Source organism: Orussus abietinus, unplaced genomic scaffold (genome assembly GCF_000612105.2).
Source record: "Orussus abietinus isolate OABI.00-Male unplaced genomic scaffold, Oabi_2.0 scaffold83, whole genome shotgun sequence".
In the NCBI taxonomy this organism is placed as follows: Eukaryota; Metazoa; Arthropoda; class Insecta; order Hymenoptera; family Orussidae; genus Orussus; species Orussus abietinus.
Genome location: NW_019394253.1, coordinates 147929 through 166313, shown reverse-complemented (window position 1 = coordinate 166313; position 18385 = coordinate 147929). Strand labels below are relative to the sequence as shown.

Below are 18385 nucleotides of genomic sequence, written 5' to 3'. Positions count from 1 at the left end.
TTGCTGCTCGCGTAAGGGGTGGCTCACCCCTTGAAAATGAATTTTCTCGAGAAATTCCAAATGCATGTTTCATAATTCTTCATTCCCTACATTTTAACGGCTGTTTCATGAACATCGGTCGAGTGCTTCTATATGAAACAGCGAACTCACCCCCTTGCACGGCCAACCTTGAAGCCTGATTTCACCCCATAAAAGTGTTTATCCGCCGATAAACAAAAACACGGGTCCCTTAGATTTTAGTCCTCTATAACATATTTAAAAATGAAGAAAATCGGAGGGGAACACCTCAGGTGCCTTGTAAGTATAGGCGAGAAGACGTGATTGTTTAGAAGATGCCTAAACAATTGATATGGCTAGACCAAGACTGTCCCTACGGACAAAGGTTAGGAACGCCACTTTGTCCAGGATCATAGAAGCGAACAGTTGGACCCATTTTTTATACTTCTCCTTGAGGCTTACGCATATCATTTTTAATAATAAGTCAATTAATAATCTGTGAATCTACGAAAATATCGACTTATTGATAGTAGATTCGCCTCGCTAATTTCGCATTCTATAATAGGGGAAAAGGCCATGTTTTCATCGGTCTTATAAAGCATCGTTTTAATGGAAATAAGGCACGGGCACGCCTTTACGGTATAACGAGGCGATCGACTATGAATCGGCCGCTTAGCCTACACTATGGGCCACTTTCATCGCAACTATGCCATTCTACGTGTGCAAGAGTGCAGATATCGTTCTTCTTGTCGTCGAGGCGGCCATTACGATTGCCATCGAGCGAGTGAACGGAGGCCTCGCCATCGCCTACTCCACATGGGTCTTATTATTTCCTGATGGTACCAAAAAATTCCAACAAACGTAACAGTGTGGTTGGAGTGATGATAAGGCTGCGAAAATGGGGCAGATAAAAAAATCGAGCGAGTGAATGTCCAGGAATTTTATCATCGCCTACTCCACATGGGTCTTATTATTTCCTGATGGTATAAAAACTTCCAACAAACAGTGTATGGAGAAAAAACCGCTCGGCGAGAAGTGCCGACATATCGGAAGTAACTTTCGAAAGGCCTGGTTAAATGCTAATCTTTTGTATGTACAAGTGACAGGAAGTTGCTAAGTCCTCTCCACTCAATGACACGCGAAAAAGGTGGTAAACTTCTCGAAGGAGGAAATTCAATTCCGATGTGATCCGCCGAGGTGTGGTAGCTTTCAAAATGGCGGCGCCGAGTGGGTCGAACGCGGGGCTTTTACTAAATCCTCGCGATAGAGTCGCTACTTTCGCGCCCTCTTCCCCGCGTGGGCGTAGTTTAACACGTTCACGACCAACGAATCGAGTTTCCTCGGTTTCCTCGCCTAAGATGCATCTGGATCGCCAAAAAAGGGAATTGAATTTCCGAGGTGGACGCGCGGGCCCTCCGCTTTCAAAATGGCGCACGGCGTTCGAACCGCGCGAAGAGAGGGAAAGAATGCGCGTTTTACGGTTCCTTCTGGGAAAGAAAGAACCGCAGGACGTGAGTAGCCTAAGTCCCGACCAAAAGTGGAAAAACGCGTAAAACAACGTCCTCCGAAGAATTCGGACGACGAAAGTCGCCCACGTCCGGCGGCCGCTAGAAAACCCTCGTGGCGAGGACGTACATAACCCCAAAACTGGCGAAACTGTTTCAAGAGCGGAACAGACGCGCGGCAGATGTTTCGAGGGATCCCTTTCCCGATTTAGCGGATAAACTCCTTTGGGTGTAAATTGGATCTTACCCGAGGGGTTAGGGCTAATAAAGCCAGAGGGATTTATTCATGTGAAAACAGCAATAAAGTTTAATCCACCATAACAAAGTATCGACAAGGGGACATAACATGTGGCTTCGCCTTCGTTACATCCAAAGGCTTTTGTCTCCAAATGAAATATAAATCGGAATACAATTAATTGTGCCCCGATTGTTTCATCCCAAGGGTTGGAATCGTAAAAAAAAGTGAAATTCATCCTTATAATTGCATAAGAAGCAGTAAATTTCGAAAGGGTAGCAGAAGCGAGACCATCCATCATGGCGGAGGCGTCGCGCATCGCCGCCACCTGCGGATTGCAATTAATGAATAATTATTGCGCATCGCGACTAGAAAGCTCTAGCCGGCTCTAAAACTTCCTTCAACCTGGCACCTTTGTCCCTGATAGGCAAGTCGATAAGATACGCATTCTCGTCACAAATCGCCGGAGATAAAACGAAGGCGGAGACCCGGGAACCAAGATGGCGGCGCGTCGCGAAGGAAGTGGCCCTCTACCTCGCCTAATCCCGTGCCTTAAAATCCATTAAAACGCGTTTAATCCCTTTTACGCCGACTTTACGTCAATCGCCCTCGTTCGCCTCGGCTTTTCTATTTCTCGCGACCTGTAATTGGGTTACGAGAACGGCGAAGCACCTCGAAACGAACGACCCGCCGCCATGACAGGCGATCCTAATTAACTCGCGCGTGCTCGCAAATCTATTACTCCACGAATATACCAACACCTTATTACTTAAATCGAAAGAATTTCAAGCCAAGCGGCAAATTAATTATTTCTTAACAATTCAGTGCGCTAAAAGACGCCAACATATATTGCGCATCTGCGGAAGCCGCCATATTGAAAGCGTAAAATTCCAAAGAATTTTTTATACAAGTCCCAAATTAATTCATTGTTCCTTAAATTATTTCCGTGTTTACATGTGTCTTAAAAGACGTTTATAACCTAGCGGATGCCGTATATCGTTCATGTGCGGCATTCTTCATATTGGAAACTTAATTTATTGATTTTTAAGTTCCATGAAAATCCGGCGTGGATTGGAGGTCGCTGCAGCTCGTTTCTCTATCGGTTGGTAACCTTACCATCGGCACCGAACCGATTCTTAGCCTTCGTCGGTAAAGTGACTTCCTTGCGGAATGGGACGCCACTCCGAAGGAGGAAGTTAATTTTAAATCAAAGAAATATCAACATTCCGTGGATATTTAAATATCTTAAGAAATCTTATCCAGAAGGGAGACAAGAACCGAAAAAACAAAAAGAGGAAGTTCCCGTGCCTGGTTACCTGGTGATAAAGACACCGATGCCTACTTAGATCGTCTGCTCGTCGCTTTTCACTCGCCAAGTACTAATCGAGCCCATCAGCTCGGTCGGTACGGTAGACTTAATTGCAGAACTACTATTGCACTAAATTGAAGGCCGCAATCGAGCGCCGGCATTATCGGATCCGCTAGATTGGATTCCGGTGGCTTAACTGCCGGGAATAATTACTGCCATTACTGACAAACTTTTTTCCAACTATTTCAATTTGCGGGACTCGCTCAGGGGCTCCCTTGAGTGAAAGGATCGTGTACCAGGTTCCGCGCGACGCCGGTAGATGGCGACACGCGGACCGCTTCTTTTACCGCCACGATTTGAATCGACGTACGACGGAGTTGGTAAAAATCGACTCTTATTAATGAAAAAAAAAACTATTACAGCACAAAATTAGCACGTAATTTCCCCTTCAATTTGGTGTACTTGTTTTCATATTTCTGTATTGTTTAAGAAAGGAACGTGATGGCTTGACGTCAAGCTAGCACACGGCCACGCTGAAATTTGAAATTTCGGAAAAACTGTGGGGGTAGGAAAATTAATTAATTCGGCGCTAAATTAGCACATAATTAGCGCATAATTCCTCTGTATTCAGAAATCATGAATTATGATAGCAACGTGCCAGTATCGCAATTTTTGTCGCGCTTTGGACCACTCTGCAGCTTTTGGAGCAATTCCTCATGCACGGCGAGCGTCTCTCGTTTAAGGCAGATTTAATTCGAGAAAGTCACCCACCAAAAGCGGCATTGACGAATGCCTGACGAATTGAGACAAATGGCCGACAATCTCGTCGACAACCGAGGGAATTGATCAAACGAACCTCGGCACAGATACCTCGACGAGACGCGCGGAAGCGTTCTCCAAAATGGCGGCCATAGCCCAACCGAGGTGAAGTGAAACGCGCCGTACGAAGACAACACTTTACTTCGAGAGTTGAAATTTTGTGAACTTCAAGACCTTCATTAGGACCATAATCATGTATTAAAGTTGTATCAGTTTTTTAAGGTTTCGAAATAAAAAATCCCGCTTTCGTATCGCCTTAACCGCGAGAGGCGCAACTGCGCTTCGGAGGGGCGTTTCACTTTCTCGTTTCGAGACGTACAAAAGGATCGTTCATTGTCTTCGAGGCTTGCATGTGCAACGAGGCGCATCGATCGATTATCGTCGATTAATTCCCAGGGAAAAAAGACGGGAAAAAGAGACCCCGAAGAGGGATAATCGAAACAAGAGGAGGCGCGTCGCGGGGGTCCCCTGAATGTTATTAAAAATCCTCATTTCCCCCTCCGAATTTCCCATGCACTTTATGCATGCACTGAGAAAAAGAATTTCATTCAATGGAGGTGAAGAAACGAGACTTGCACTTCATTATTTACAGGTAGGAAGTAATTTATCAATGCGAGGCACCGAAATGAAACGTTCGGCTTGATTTTATTTAACTCCATTTAATGAAATGATTTCATTGAAAGGGAAATAATTTTTTCCCACGGTGGAAATTGTAAAAAAGAACTCACCATGGACGTGAAGTAGAACTTCTCGAATTCCCTCTCGTGAAGTCTGGCAGTGGTCAATGTGGTTGCTGTGTGTTGGCCATGTTTGGAAAGGATGTCTTCGCCCTTTTTGCACAACCAGGAGAGGACCTGAGACAAAGGACAGCAAAGTTGAAGGTATAGTAATTAATAAGTGGATAAACAAAGGGAGTATATTCTAAGATAAGTATGTAGCAACGGAAAGTGGTCTTAAGTTATTATTGGGTAGTTTTAAGGGAAGCTTACCAAGATGCGCCTGGCAAACCATAAAACAATTAAAGAGTCCTTCGAGAAGGAAAGATTTCCTAGTAGTAGAATAATTTATAAATATTTCTTAGTAATCTTTGCTAAATATCTCAAGCGATAGATTTTTTAAGGATGCTTGGAAAGGATGCCTTTTTGGATTTTTGGGTAGTTTTAAGGGAACCTTCCCAGGATGCGCCTGGCAAACCATAAAACAATAAAAGAGTCCTTCGAGAAGGAAAGATTTCCTTCTAAGGCTACGTTGGGAAAACGAAATAAAAAGGACACGGAGGTCATCCTGAAGCGAGAAGGGATGACAGTCTGAAACCGACGAAGACGACCATAACAAAGGGCGCAAGCCACATCACAAGCTCACCCTATTTTTAATAAGCCTTAGTTCATGTTTTTGTTACCCGAAGTCTCTCTCTGCGATTCCTATATTTCTCCAAATATTTAACCTAACCTACGACGCATCAAAATCAGGTGTAGGGGGCGAGAAGAGGCCGGACAATTCCCGGACAATTCCCGGACAATTTGTCCGTGGCAATTCGAGGTGGGAAGTGCCGGGTCCGAATGATGTACGGCGCACGGTGGTCCACGCGTGTCTTTAGCAAGGGTCGTATGACCGGCATAAATAACTCGCGTGTGACTTAAAAGTCGCTTAAAAGTCACGAGTGCGCAGCAGGACCTTAATTACTTCTCCAGCCTGTTCCCCGGGGAATTCGTATATCAATCAGCGATGCCCGGGTTCGTAAAACCCGGTTACGCGGGGAATCACGCGGAGTCCTGCTTTACCGACCGAGCCGAGGCGGGAATTTCGAACGCCCGCCGTTCGCGGTGACGAAGCTGCCTGCAACAAAGCGTCCCACCGGTTCCCCTTTCCGAACAATGCCATCTTTACGATCCTTCGGGACACGAAGGGCCTATAAACTCTGCTTTTTACATTCTGCAAGACCTGACGTCCATGGAAGACGCGGGAGTCCGCTCCTCGTGGAGGTTAAGGTGATGCGAAACACCTCGGGAACTTGATCGACGTCGATAAAGGAGGTTTTTATAAATACCTACGTTGGTTTTTATATCGACAACTTGGTGGAATTGTGTTGGGTATTGTACCAAATGGCATACTCCACCTGTCGCTTTCGTACAATTACAAATTTCGTACGAAAATAATCTAAGTGAAGTTCAGTTTGGTCCAACACCCTTAAAAAAAAAAATGTATTCGAATCGAAAACGCGAAGATATAAATAAAGTCGACACGAAGGTATCCAGACTTTTCGACAGAGATTTAGTTTGGGCATTACACTCGATTTTGCGAAATTACATGCTCGACGACAACCGGTATTATCGATGGCGTCCTGTTCTCCAGGCGGTTCTCCATCTCGCAAGCTCGTGGTTTCTCCTCGTGGAATTTCGTTGGTTATTCAGGTTATTGCCGATCCTCGTCAAGGAGGACACGGTTAATATCCTGGGTGCAACCAGCCTCTGTGGTTAATTGAATTTTAATAGACTGGGGGAATTAAGTGCACCCACGCGACTGGTGAAAGATGGCGGCCATCTTGGTCCCGAGTACGTCTTCGAGGACTGATCGTTTGTCGCGACTATACTTTCGGGGCCAACACCAAAACCGATCCCGCGTAACAAGACCGCAATCGTGCATGATTAATCATGGCCAGAACATGTACATATGGCACTTTCATGTCACCTTAAGACGTAGCAAGTACAATACTGCAAGAACCCGAGGTCCTGAATGCATCGCGAATGATTTTTCGGGGCCAACACCAAAACCGATCCCGCGCAACAAGACCGCAATCGTGCATGATTAATCATGGCCGCAACAGGTCGATGGGAGTGGAGGATAATTACGCAGGTGGGTCCAGGTGGGTCCAGAAGGGAGAGCCCGCGAAAAGTAAGACACGGAAACCTGGAGCAGCCGACCGCGGCGCGGTCCAAGGGCCTCCAGGGTACGGGACGGAGGAGGAGACAGAAGCTGATCCTGGGACCCGGTGGGGCGAGATGCCGAAGAAAAGTTGGATCACAAGCAAACCTCGGGTACTCGGGTTATTCGGGTTACTGGGCCATGCCGAGAACCTGCCTTTGCTGGCCATCTTGGCCTCCTGGTGCTCTCGGGAGGGAGCCTGCTCTAGGGCCTCCAGGAACCCAACAAAAGGGACCCGAGGGTTCGGCGACAAGGGTACCGCGATTCTAGCTAACTCCTGCATGAAACTGTGACATATGAACAGGAAAATGGTCATGAAACTTAAAGACGGTCCTGCGCGTCCACTTGGACGGGGGACCGACGAGGATGACGCGAGGAGGACCCTGGGGATCGCGGACGGATGCGTAGACGTCAGGATGCCGTAAACATAGAGATCGCGGTGCTGGACGATCATCGGGAGGAATGTCAGCTTAAAAGACCTGCATTACCCGCAGTTAGGTTAGATTACCGCTCGCAAGTAGCTTGGAGGATGATTGCGGACTCCTGGCCAGGTCGTCCGGCTAATTCTAAGGAATATGGAAACGGTAGGAGAGGATGACCCCCAGCAGCTGTCGGGCCTCGTTAGGGACTCCCTTATAAGAGTTCGAATTCACATCCTCTGGTTCTTTTTTAACCCTTTGAGCGCTATGAACCTATATACATATATAAAAAAATCGTTTAACCCTTTTTTTAACCCTTTGAGCGCTATGAACCCATAAGTCCGACGTTTGGTTCAATATTGCTCGCACGCCCTGACGAAATTCGCCCAAAAGCCAAAAGGGATCAGCGCTCAAAGGGTTAAGGTGATATGAGAGTCAGCCTATATACATATATATAAAAAAAAGGTTTAATATCGCTTTTTTTCCTGCAAACAAATTTAATATAGGTTCCTGGAACGTTCGAGGACGATTTTAGAGACTGCCCTATCTTAGACGCTGAAAAATAAAATTTTTTAGGAGTTTCCAGGAATTTTCCGCCTCTTTGCGCTCGTCAGCCGTTCGATTCTCGGAAACCGGAAATTCCAGGAATTTTGTCCTGGTTCTCTACGTCCCTCGGGAACAAAATGGGAATTCAAAGTGATACGAGAGAGTGATAATAAATGTATATTAACCATTTGAACACGGAGCCATTTTAACATATGGGCGAAATTCCCCTGACCGTGCAGGGAATATTCGACCAAACGTCAGGCGCTCTTAGTAGCCAAATTCACTGTTAATAAATGAAATAAATATTTTCACTGCAACCGTATGTACTAAAAGTGTATAAATTTTAGGAATTTTGTTAACAGTGATCCCTTCGGATTTGGGATTAACCTCTATGGCACTTCCTTGTCCATCTTTTCCCTTGTTATGGGAATGCGTTGACCTATTCGGTTTTCCAGGTCGCCGCTACTCGGAGAAATTCCGCGTTTATGGGCATCCGTATCGCCGATCCTTTTGGATCGGGGATCCTTCCCTCGAGGAGAGCTCGTTGACCTTTTCTATGCTTTTCAGGTCGCCACTCGAGGGAATCCGTTTTTTACTACTTGTCGTTGATCCTTCAGAAGTAGAAGCGGTCTTCTCTCACGGTTCTTACGCGATGTGGAAAAAAATCCGTTCAATGTACGGATAAAATATGTAAAATATACGGATGATATCTGTAATCTCTCTTCACGCTCGTCAGCCGTTCGATTCTCGGAAATGGGAAAATCCAGGAATTTTGGCCGACTTCTTTACGTCCCTAATCGGGGACAAAATGGGAATTTTCCTCCTCTAGTTTCCCTCTTCACGCTCGTCAGCCGTTCGATTCTCGGACACGTGAAAATCCAGGAATCTTGCCCTCCATTTCGTCCCCGCAATTTTAATCCCTAAAATCCGTTAATTCGACGTAATTGCAAAGATTTCCATTGGGATAATTCCTGCATTAAGAGGGAAACTTCGCCGATCCTTCGGTCCTTTAAAAGTGCAAATGTCTTTTTCCATCCGTGGGGTAATAAATATGAAGAACTTCTTTAGCGGCAACCCGCGGGTGGCGTTAAGGGATTTTAATTCCCCCATTCGCCGCAAGAAGCGCTTATGCCTCGATAATGTAAGTGTCGGGGCATTCGAGAGCGCTCGGAGGAGCTCTTAAAAGCGAAGGTTTTCCCTTGACCATAAACTACAGGCGAGCTCGAGTTAGAAAGTCCCTAGTGGTGGCTTTTAGTGCCGGACCACCCACGCGTAACCACTCGTTCCCTTAATTAAGTCTTAACCGCGACCAGGCTGCAAGATGCTTCTTTACGGCAGAGCAGCAGTTAAAAGGAGGACGACGACGTTCCCCGGTTCAAGTAAGTCAAGTAATTCCAAGGAACACGACCGACGTTACCTACCATCGTGGCGCCGCCTAGCGGCGATAAGATAAGTCACGTCCACACCGAGCGCCGAGTCTTAAGCAACATGGCGGGTGCGAAGATCACTTTTTGGGATATATCACGGTTCCCGAAGAGCATCGCCGAGTATATACCGTGGCATCTTCCTCTATCAGACCCCACGTACTCAGCCGTGTGTCCATTTTTCACGAAACAACGCTCGAAAGGGTTAAAAAAGCCCTTCAAAAGTCCGAGGTGGGAGGGACCTCGGAGCCCTGACCCTTTCCCGGCAAATCCCAAGCCCCTTCGCCTCGCTTATCGCCTAGATAAGATTTCAGAATGATTTTAACTCGCATTGTGCACTCTTCCGGTCTTTTTCACGCCGCTCCGTTGCGGCAGCCCGATGTCCTCCGTCCCGACGCTTGCGGCCATAAACCTGAATATTTTCACGGGGATTTATCGTCTTACGAGCGAGGAAGGGAAACCGCGGGCAATTACATGCGGCTGCGAATGCGGGAGTGCGTTTAGAAACGGCCGACTACTTAAATAGGTTATGTAATCCCCATTAACGCGGATTATCCTCGCATTTCAATGCATTTCTTTTTTTTTTTTCGGGGGCGACGAAGACGCTTTTAAGGTTATATGAAAGTGTGATCAGGAAACTCGGTAGAGTTTCGCGCCAAATACATTTAAAAGCATGCGATGTATATATACATACCAAAAAGTGAAAACATTTATAAAAATTCTCATCCAAACTGGGTGCATCGAATTATTTGTTATATAATTTCTATCTTCGAAAGAAAATGAACTTATCTTGGACAAGAGCCAGGAAAAGATATTTTCTTTTCTCTTTTTTGTGAAAAATGAAATTTCACACGCAGCGCCTCCATAATCACGCGTTAATGTTTAACCATAATGTTTAAACATTTCTTCGAAAGAAAATGAACTTATCTTGGACAAGAAGCAGGAAAAGATATTTTCTTTTCTCTTTTTTGTGAAAAATGAAATTCCACACGCAGCGCTTCCATAATCACGCGTTAATGTTTAACCATAATGTTGAAACATTTCCTCGAAAGAAAATGAACTTATCTTGGACAAGAGCCAGTAAAAGATATTTTCTTTTCTCTTTTTTGTGAAAAATGAAATTTCACACGCAGCGCCTCCATAATCACGCGTTAAAGTTTCCGATAATTCGTTTCCACTTTAGGGAAAATTTTAATAAATATTTTCACTCTTTCTTGAGTACATATCGCACTTTCATATCACCTTAATCGTCGTTCGGCCCAACATCCGGTACAGGGGTAACGCCAAAACTCTCCGTATCTTATCGTCCCCTTAAGGGGGGAGGAGAGCCACGCAATCGAAACATTACGATCGGCAGGAAAAGTTATCGAGTCCCCGAGTTAGCGCATGCGCGTCAGACCGTGCGCTCGACGGCTGCCGCGTAACATAACCTCACTTCTCTCCATCTCCCTCGTGCCTAAACCAAGGGAATCGGTCCATCTCTCTCTTGACCCGCGTCGCAGCCTCTTTCTCTGTCGAGCCTTTGTTTCGAGCCGAGATGGCGACGCGTTGCGATAAGCTTTGAATCATGGGGTCCGGTACTTGCCAAGTACCTCTTGTGCAATTCCTAAACCTATAAATTACTGCTCGACTTACGAAATGCCCCCCCCTTCCGACTCCGGGTGTGACTTCATTACGAGTGATCCCTTTTCCACGTCGCCCTAGTACTTTGTGCGAATCGGTCCTCGATAGCGGCATTTCATGTATTATATGTCAATTGAAGTTCATTAAGGTGATATGAAAGGGTTTATTATATATATTTAAATCTGGAAATATAGGAATTTTCGAATAACTAAGTGCGTCGCCATTTTTTATGTTCCTCTAAACTTTGTATACTGGGAGACATCAATGCCCTCCCGTCCTGCACAGGCGATATCGTATCTCCAGGAGAGGCATTTCATATACTATGTATCGATTGAAGTTCATTAAGGTGATATGAAAGGGTTTATTATATGTATATAAATCTGGAAATGTAGAATTTTTCGAATAACTAAGTGCGTCGCCATTTTTTATGTTCCTCTAAACTTTGTATACTGGGAGACATCAATGCCCTCCCATCCTGCACAGGCGATATCGTATCTCCAGGGGAGGCATTCGTGTTCGCCGACGTTATAAAATTATAAATTTACTTGTAAAATTATAAATTTATAATTTCACTGCAATCATATGTACTAAAAGTGTATGGAATTTATTAATTTCTTTATAACAGTGTAGGATAAAAATTGCGCTCGTTACTCCGAAATGCTTAGTGCACTTGTAGAGAAGAAAGTCGTCGCACAAGACGACGTTATAAAATAATAAATTTACTTACTTGTAAAATTATAAATGTACAATTTCACAGCAACCTTATGTACTAAAAGTGTATGAAATTGATTTTTATAACAGCGTAAGACGAAAATTGGGCCCCGTGCTTGTTACTCCGAAATGCTTATTGCACTTGTAGAGAAAAAAGTCGTCGCACAAGACGACGTTATAAAATAATAAATTTACTTACTTGTAAAATTACAAATGTACAATTTCACTGCAACCTTATGTACTAAAAGTGTATGAAATTGATTTTTATAACAGCGTAAGACGAAAATTGGGCCCCGTGCTCGTTACTCCGAAATGCTTAGTGCACCCGGAGAGAAGAAAGTCGTCGAGGCGAAGTATGTCCCGACACCCGGAGGGGGCCCGAGAAGAAAGTCTTCGGGGGGGCCCCAGGAGGTTGCAGGGGAGACTTTACCCCGGATCGCCGAATCGAATTCCGAGAAAGAAGCGATTCCCGATATCGAGGTCGGCATCGAGAGCGCCCGTGAAACAAAAGGATCGAGAGAGGCTTCTCGTGACGAACGTGTGCCAGATCACGCACTATATACTCCACTATATACATATACCGGGTACATGCGCCTCCGTCCACGTGGGAGGGAGATGCAACCATAATGTGATATGAAAGTGCCATATATATACATACCAAAAAGTGAAAATACTAAAAAAAAAAAATGAACAAATCCGTATTTACCTCGGACATGAACAGAAAAAGACATTTTTTTTCTTTTCGAAAAATGAAATNTATATACATATATATGAAATTATAAACAGTGTATATGTAGGGGGCCTTTCATATCTCTTTAAGGGGGGACGGCGGGCCCCAAAGTATCACGCGACGCTCTCCTCGGGCCCCATCGGGGGAAGAAAAACCCCGGCAAGCCGACCGCAAGGCCCCGACGGTAATTCGGCTCCAGGAGGGCCCCTTTTTGCCGGGGCCCGAAAATAAGAGCGGACCCCTGTCCCCGAAGGAGAGATCTCTTCCGAACCGCGCCAAATTGCGGCTGCTGCGGGAAAATTTGCGGCCCGCGCGCTCGGGGGGCCCAAGAGATACGACGAGGGAAGGGACTTCTTTTACGTAAAGTTACGTAACAAAGAAAAAAAAAAATGATAATACAATACTTAAAGTGACACCGAAATTTCTCATGCGAAATTTTTCATGTGAAATTTTTCATGTGAAATTTCTCACGCGAAATTTTTCACGTGAAATTAGTCGTGTGAAATTTGTCATGCGATATTTTTCATGTGAATTTTTTCATGCGAAATTTTTCATGTGAAATTTGTCATGCGATTTTTCTCACGCGAAATTTGTCATGTGAAATTTCTCACGCGATATTTTTCATGTGAAATTTTTCATGTGAAATTTTTCATGCGATATTTCTCACGCGAAATTTTTCATGCGATATTTCTCACGCGAATGCTGTTCGCATGCGAAAAAATCCGCATGAACTCGAGAATCGGGCCCCAGAAGCCGATCGAGGAATTTCGGAGCCGTGAAGCAGGTGTCGTCTCGACGAATAGCTCCGATTATAACCTGTTTCGCATGCGGAACAGCCGTCGACGGTTTGCGGAAGAACCGGACCGGTTGGTCCGCCGACCCCTTGGGGTGGATGCACCGATAATGGCGCCGATAACGACGTGACGACTCGACCTATCGCTGCACTACTGACGAGAGACCGAAATCGACGCTTTTCCTTAATGTGGTATACACACAACAATAAGTGAAAATGTTTATACAATTTTTCTCCAATCTGGGTGCGCCGAATATCTGAAGAAGGCGCCTCCACTTTTAAATTTGAGTCAAATGTCTGCAAAACCATCCTAACATCCAAATTCCCGCGACCGACAACAAGGCGCCTCCACCACAAAGTTTGCCCCAACTGTTTACAGAACCGTCCTAACCTCCAAATGCACACATCATGGTTTAGAAAAGAAGAGATCCGCTCCCGGTCTTGCCAGGAAAATGCCCGTGGTCGATGACGAGACCTCCGACCAACAGCAAGGCGCCTCCAACAGGAGGAGCAGGTGTCGTCCGCCTGGACGGCTTCGACAACCTGTTTCTCCTGTCGGAATGACGTGGACCCCTGCCCCGGGTCTCGTCCCGGAGTCGTTGGCCGGATGAGATCGCCGGTTTGTTCCTCGAAGACGACGTCGAGGACGAAACTGGTCCAGAAGGTGTCGGACCGCTTCGACACCGCCAGGAAGAATGAAGACCCTCTCAACAATTCCCAGGACAGTTGTTGGTGACAGTTCCCAAGAAACTTGTTGGTAACAATCCCCAGGACAGTTGTTGGTAACAATCCCCAAGAAACGTGTTGGTAACAATCCCCAGGACAGTTGTTGGCAATAATTCCCCTGCGGAAATCATTCCTCTGGTTTCGGCTGCCGCCGGAAGCAGACCTCGTCCAGCTGGTCCAACTGGTTCCATGTCCAAGGGACACCGACAAGAAATGAACTCGTCACCCTGGATTTATTGACGCGTCTTGTTTCCATTTTTAGAATGACAAACGGCGCCGTCTAACAAATGAAAAGAAGACACTTCCTATCGAGCGTCAGGCGTTGGGCGACCACACTCATGGTTGGTAGCGAAAGGGTTAACAGATCATTTGTGTGGTCCAACTGCCCGACACAACACCGCCAATCAAAGGTATTGTTTTGTTCCGCAATTATGAACATAACAAATGAGAAGAAGATGCTTCCTACCAAGCGACTACACTCACAGTTGTCAGCGAAAGAGTTAACAGATCATTTGTGTGGTCCAACTGCCCGACAGAACACCGCCAATCGAAGGTATTGTTTTGTTCCGCAATTATGATTAATTGCCAGGAATTACCGAGAGGCAATCGAGCGTAGAGGCGTAAGTTCCATCATCTCGATCGTCTTCTGGGGGGGAAAGATCGCGCCCAACCTAACCTAACCTAACCTAACCTAACCTAGTCTTCCGGTCTGCCGATTTCGAAAGTGAGCCGGAACGGGATCGACTATCGATTCTGGATCCACGAGGATCGCCGATCGATCTAATCGGCCATTCATTATGCAACGGAGATCGCTCTCCTTCCTTTTCTCCACGTGGAGGAGAGGGGTCTCTCTCGCTCCTTCTGTCTCGCTCGGTCGGCTTTCATTATCGCGTAACGAGAAACAACGGGGCGTTGCATTGCCAGGCTCGTTATCCTAGCAAAGGTGTCAAGGACGATCGTGTAAACGGCTAAACCGTTCGTTAACCGTGTCGGATTCCCCGACACTTTTGCGGGGTATTGGTTATATACCATGTTACTCCAGTGTTATGTAATTCTAACATAGTGTGTTTGGTAGGTTTGTGTGTGGAAAAACGAATCCGGCTCTTGGTCGGGGTTCGTTAAGCCACAACGGAGTCGAGGAGAATCGGGTCGCAAAAGGAAGCGAAGATCGACTTACTTTCCTTGAACCTGGAGAAGTCCTTTGTTCCAAATGCGCTTGTTGATCCCCAGTCTAAGTTTGAAATCACATACTCACTCGCGACGGTAAAAAAAAATTAGCGAAACGGCGAGAGGTACGCCCAAGCGGGAGATGTGTCTCCTCCGACGGCGCGGGACACACTGTGACCTCTCCGCTCGAGTTACGCCTTAAGTCCGGGAAATTCGGCGGCAGATGGCGCGCGGGGAGGGGGCTACCGTTGCCATAGAAACGTAAACAACGGAACGCTTATTCTTGTTACAATATACATATAAAACTACTATCGTTTCGACATTTTACCATAGACACTTTTTTCCCCTTTATCCCGTTTAAATGCGAATTTCAAAAATCCAAACTTTGAATGTGTCAGGACAATTCTTAGATGATCAGGAGTGATGTGTCAAAGTTTCGGACAGTTTGGTCTAATACCCTTAAAGAAAAGTGTTGCGTTCGAATCCACTGGCTTGAAGGAGGTCTAACTTCGCCTTAAGGTGATATGAAAGTTTGTCTGAAAAATCCAAATTTCCAAAGTGTCAGGACAATTCCAAGGTGCTCACAAGCCACGTGTCAAAGTTTCTGACAGTTCCATCCAACGCCCTTAAAAAAGAAGTGTGTCATTCGGGTATACTGAATTCAGGGGTTTCACTTCCCCTTAAAGGCCTCCAGTGACAGTGACCGTGGAAGCCGCGATGGGATCGGGTATTCTCCTTTTTCTATCGAGTCATGAGCAGTGCGGACATCCTGTCCCTGGTAAGGACCGAGCGGGACCTTCTTGGAAGCGATAAAGCCTTAAGGGTCTCCGTATACGAGCACCGGTGCGCCAGGAAACGTGGCCGCATGCCTATAAGGCGTTATGACGCCAAAGAGAGGTTCCGCGTGCTTATTTGCATGCGCGTTAGTACAACAATGGTATCAGCCACGAGGCACGAGCTAGCCATGCATCTTTCCCGTACACCGAGGGTATATAGGTACACGAGCGACAAGACTTAACGGAAGACAAAGAGTCGGCTAGGTTCCCTCCGAGAGGCCACGCCATTTTCTCCCTAGTATAGGGAATATAACCAGAGATGAGTTGGGAGATTGCCCAGGGGCAGGGTCCTGCCTCCTGGTGGTGGTATCAGGCGGCTAACGGACTGCCACCTGATACCACTCAGTGGAGGCAAGACTCATCTCTGCCAGAAATTAGTTGTGTGTGTTTTTACTAAGGACCAAGTGCCATTGTCTTTCCGCCAACCATACGCGATGATCCTCCTTGATGGTCACCCATCGAAGAAGCCACCGCGTTCGACATTTTTGACAATGAGTTGTTGTGTGGTTTGTTTGGGTTTCGGTTCTTTTACTAAGGACCAAGTGCCATAGTTTTTTTGCCAACCATACGCGATGATCCTCCTTGATGGTCACCCATCTAAGGAGCGACCGCGTCCCACATTTTTGACAATGAGTTGTGTGGTTTGTTTGGGTTTCGGTCTTTTTACTAAGAGCCAAGTGCCATTGTCTTTTAGCTAACCACACGCGATGATCCTCCTTGATGGTCACCCATCGCAGAAGCGACCACATCCCACATTTTTGACAATGACAATTTAACAAAGTCAAAGGCTATCGGTTCTCAGGATGAAATATCGTAATCATTGACTTTAGAGTAAATGGTCCTTCGCAAATCGTTCTCCAAGATGGCCGCTCTTTTGCGGACTTCTCAGGCGGCAACGATGAAAGTAATAGCAAAAGACAATAGGTATCGATGACTCGAAAGAAAGAAGCACACAATGAGGCGTTGTCAACACCGGTACCTCAACCGGAGCGGCTGTTAATTAAATATAATTAACATCGATGGGAATCTCCGGGGCAAATAAGTGAATCACTTGTCGCCCACGGACAATGGAGAAATGAATGAACTTCACCCGAGGCGATTCACCTGGATCGATCGGAGATGCCGTTAATAATGGTTGCATCCACCTTCGGGAACAATGGCGACGCACTTGCGCAATAATCGGGCATTATTCGACAAATAAATTCAAACCGAGTATAAGTGATATCCACATGTTAATGGCACTTTCAATTCCTGCAAGAAATTTTTGGGAATTTTGAGAAAGTGGCAATGACAGTTGTACGGGTATAGACAATGCCCACGTGCTAGTGACATTTTCAATTCTTGACAACTAACCTCGTGCGCCTGGTCCTCGATGCTTCGCAATACGGCGAGGTTCCGAATGGTCGCTCTGCGCGACTCGAATGACGATTCTAACCTCGTAGCGGCATTTCCGACTTCCTCCACCAGTCGGCGCGCGCGTTCCACAGAGATCCTAGGAAAAGGGAAAAAGTTTCGGATAATTCGGCGCATCCAGTTTGGATATAAATTTTATCAACATTATCATTTTTTCTTATGTGTATGTCACACTTTCATATCACCTTAAGGGTATCACTTTTTCTCACCTGACGTGCTCGAGGTGGAGGAGCGTCGCGGCGCGGTCCTCGAGGGTGGCGATGGCCTCGTCGGCGTCTCTGGACGTTCTTCTCAACGTGGGGTCCTCCAGGAGTCGGTTGAGAGGAGTCAGAGTTCCCGAGAGGTTCGAGCACTCTTTTAGTTCGGACATTTCCAGGGCCAACCTGCGTCCTGCAGCCTGCCACTCTGTCATGAGGCCGTCGTACTCCTGCGGAGGGGAAAAAAAAAAAAGAAAATAGACAATTGCACATTTATCCCTCAGTCTGGAATCATAAGCTCGTTAAAAGTATCGAGGGAAAAAGAGAGACGTTTTTCCCTCGCGGAAGAGGTCGAACCACCTCCTGGACCTACGAGTGCGTAAGCACACGTTCGCCTCGTTCGGCTTTTTTACCCCTTTCATCGCGAGCCTAAGTTACAGGGGGGCCAGGACTCCCAGCAAAGTCCTTCATAATTTGTCGAGGGGGACTTGAAATTGCCATGCCGGGCCCCAGGGATCGTAAACCCGTAGACTCTATGGCTGGGGAAGGGCTTTTTGTTCGGGTGCCTCACCCTAAGCCTCGTTAGCGGTGTGTGGACTTGGTATCCAGTTTGAGGCACTAAATAAGTTTAACAAGATTATTGGGACGTTTCATTTTTCTGCTGGATGTGGCATTTTCTTCTACAAAGACCAGGGCTCTTCAAAAAGGCACAGAAATTCTGAGATCGGGGGAATTTGGATTTTTCAAAGCTTATGGGGTCCTCTGACGTTGGGAAATTTCGGAGCCTCGAAAACGTTGAAATGGCCATTTTCAAGAATTTTTTCTTGTAGGTTAGGTTACTCGCAGTGGGTTGCATTAATTTGAGGATGTAAATCGTGGAGAGTAGTTATGCTGAGAATTTTTTTGGACCGCTGGGGTTGGTCTTGATAGCTAGGAAAATTCGGAACTCCCAGAACCTCCCAGGACCTTGAAAACGATAAAGTGGCCATTTTCAAGATTTTTTTCTCATAGTT

The 18385-nt window shown here is 46.1% G+C and overlaps 1 protein-coding gene across 1 annotated transcript in view; it reads right to left on the bottom strand.

The window, feature by feature from the left end:
* LOC105703468 overlaps positions 1-18385 on the bottom strand; it is a 112101-nt gene that overhangs the window by 17912 nt on the left and 75804 nt on the right. Inside the window, exons 11-13 of the mRNA XM_012431886.1 lie at positions 17385-17602; positions 17116-17254; positions 4594-4719 (exon numbers count right to left, since the gene is read on the bottom strand). Of these exons, the coding sequence (XP_012287309.1) occupies positions 4594-4719; positions 17116-17254; positions 17385-17602 (483 nt within the window). The remainder of the gene's footprint in view (positions 1-4593; positions 4720-17115; positions 17255-17384; positions 17603-18385) is intronic.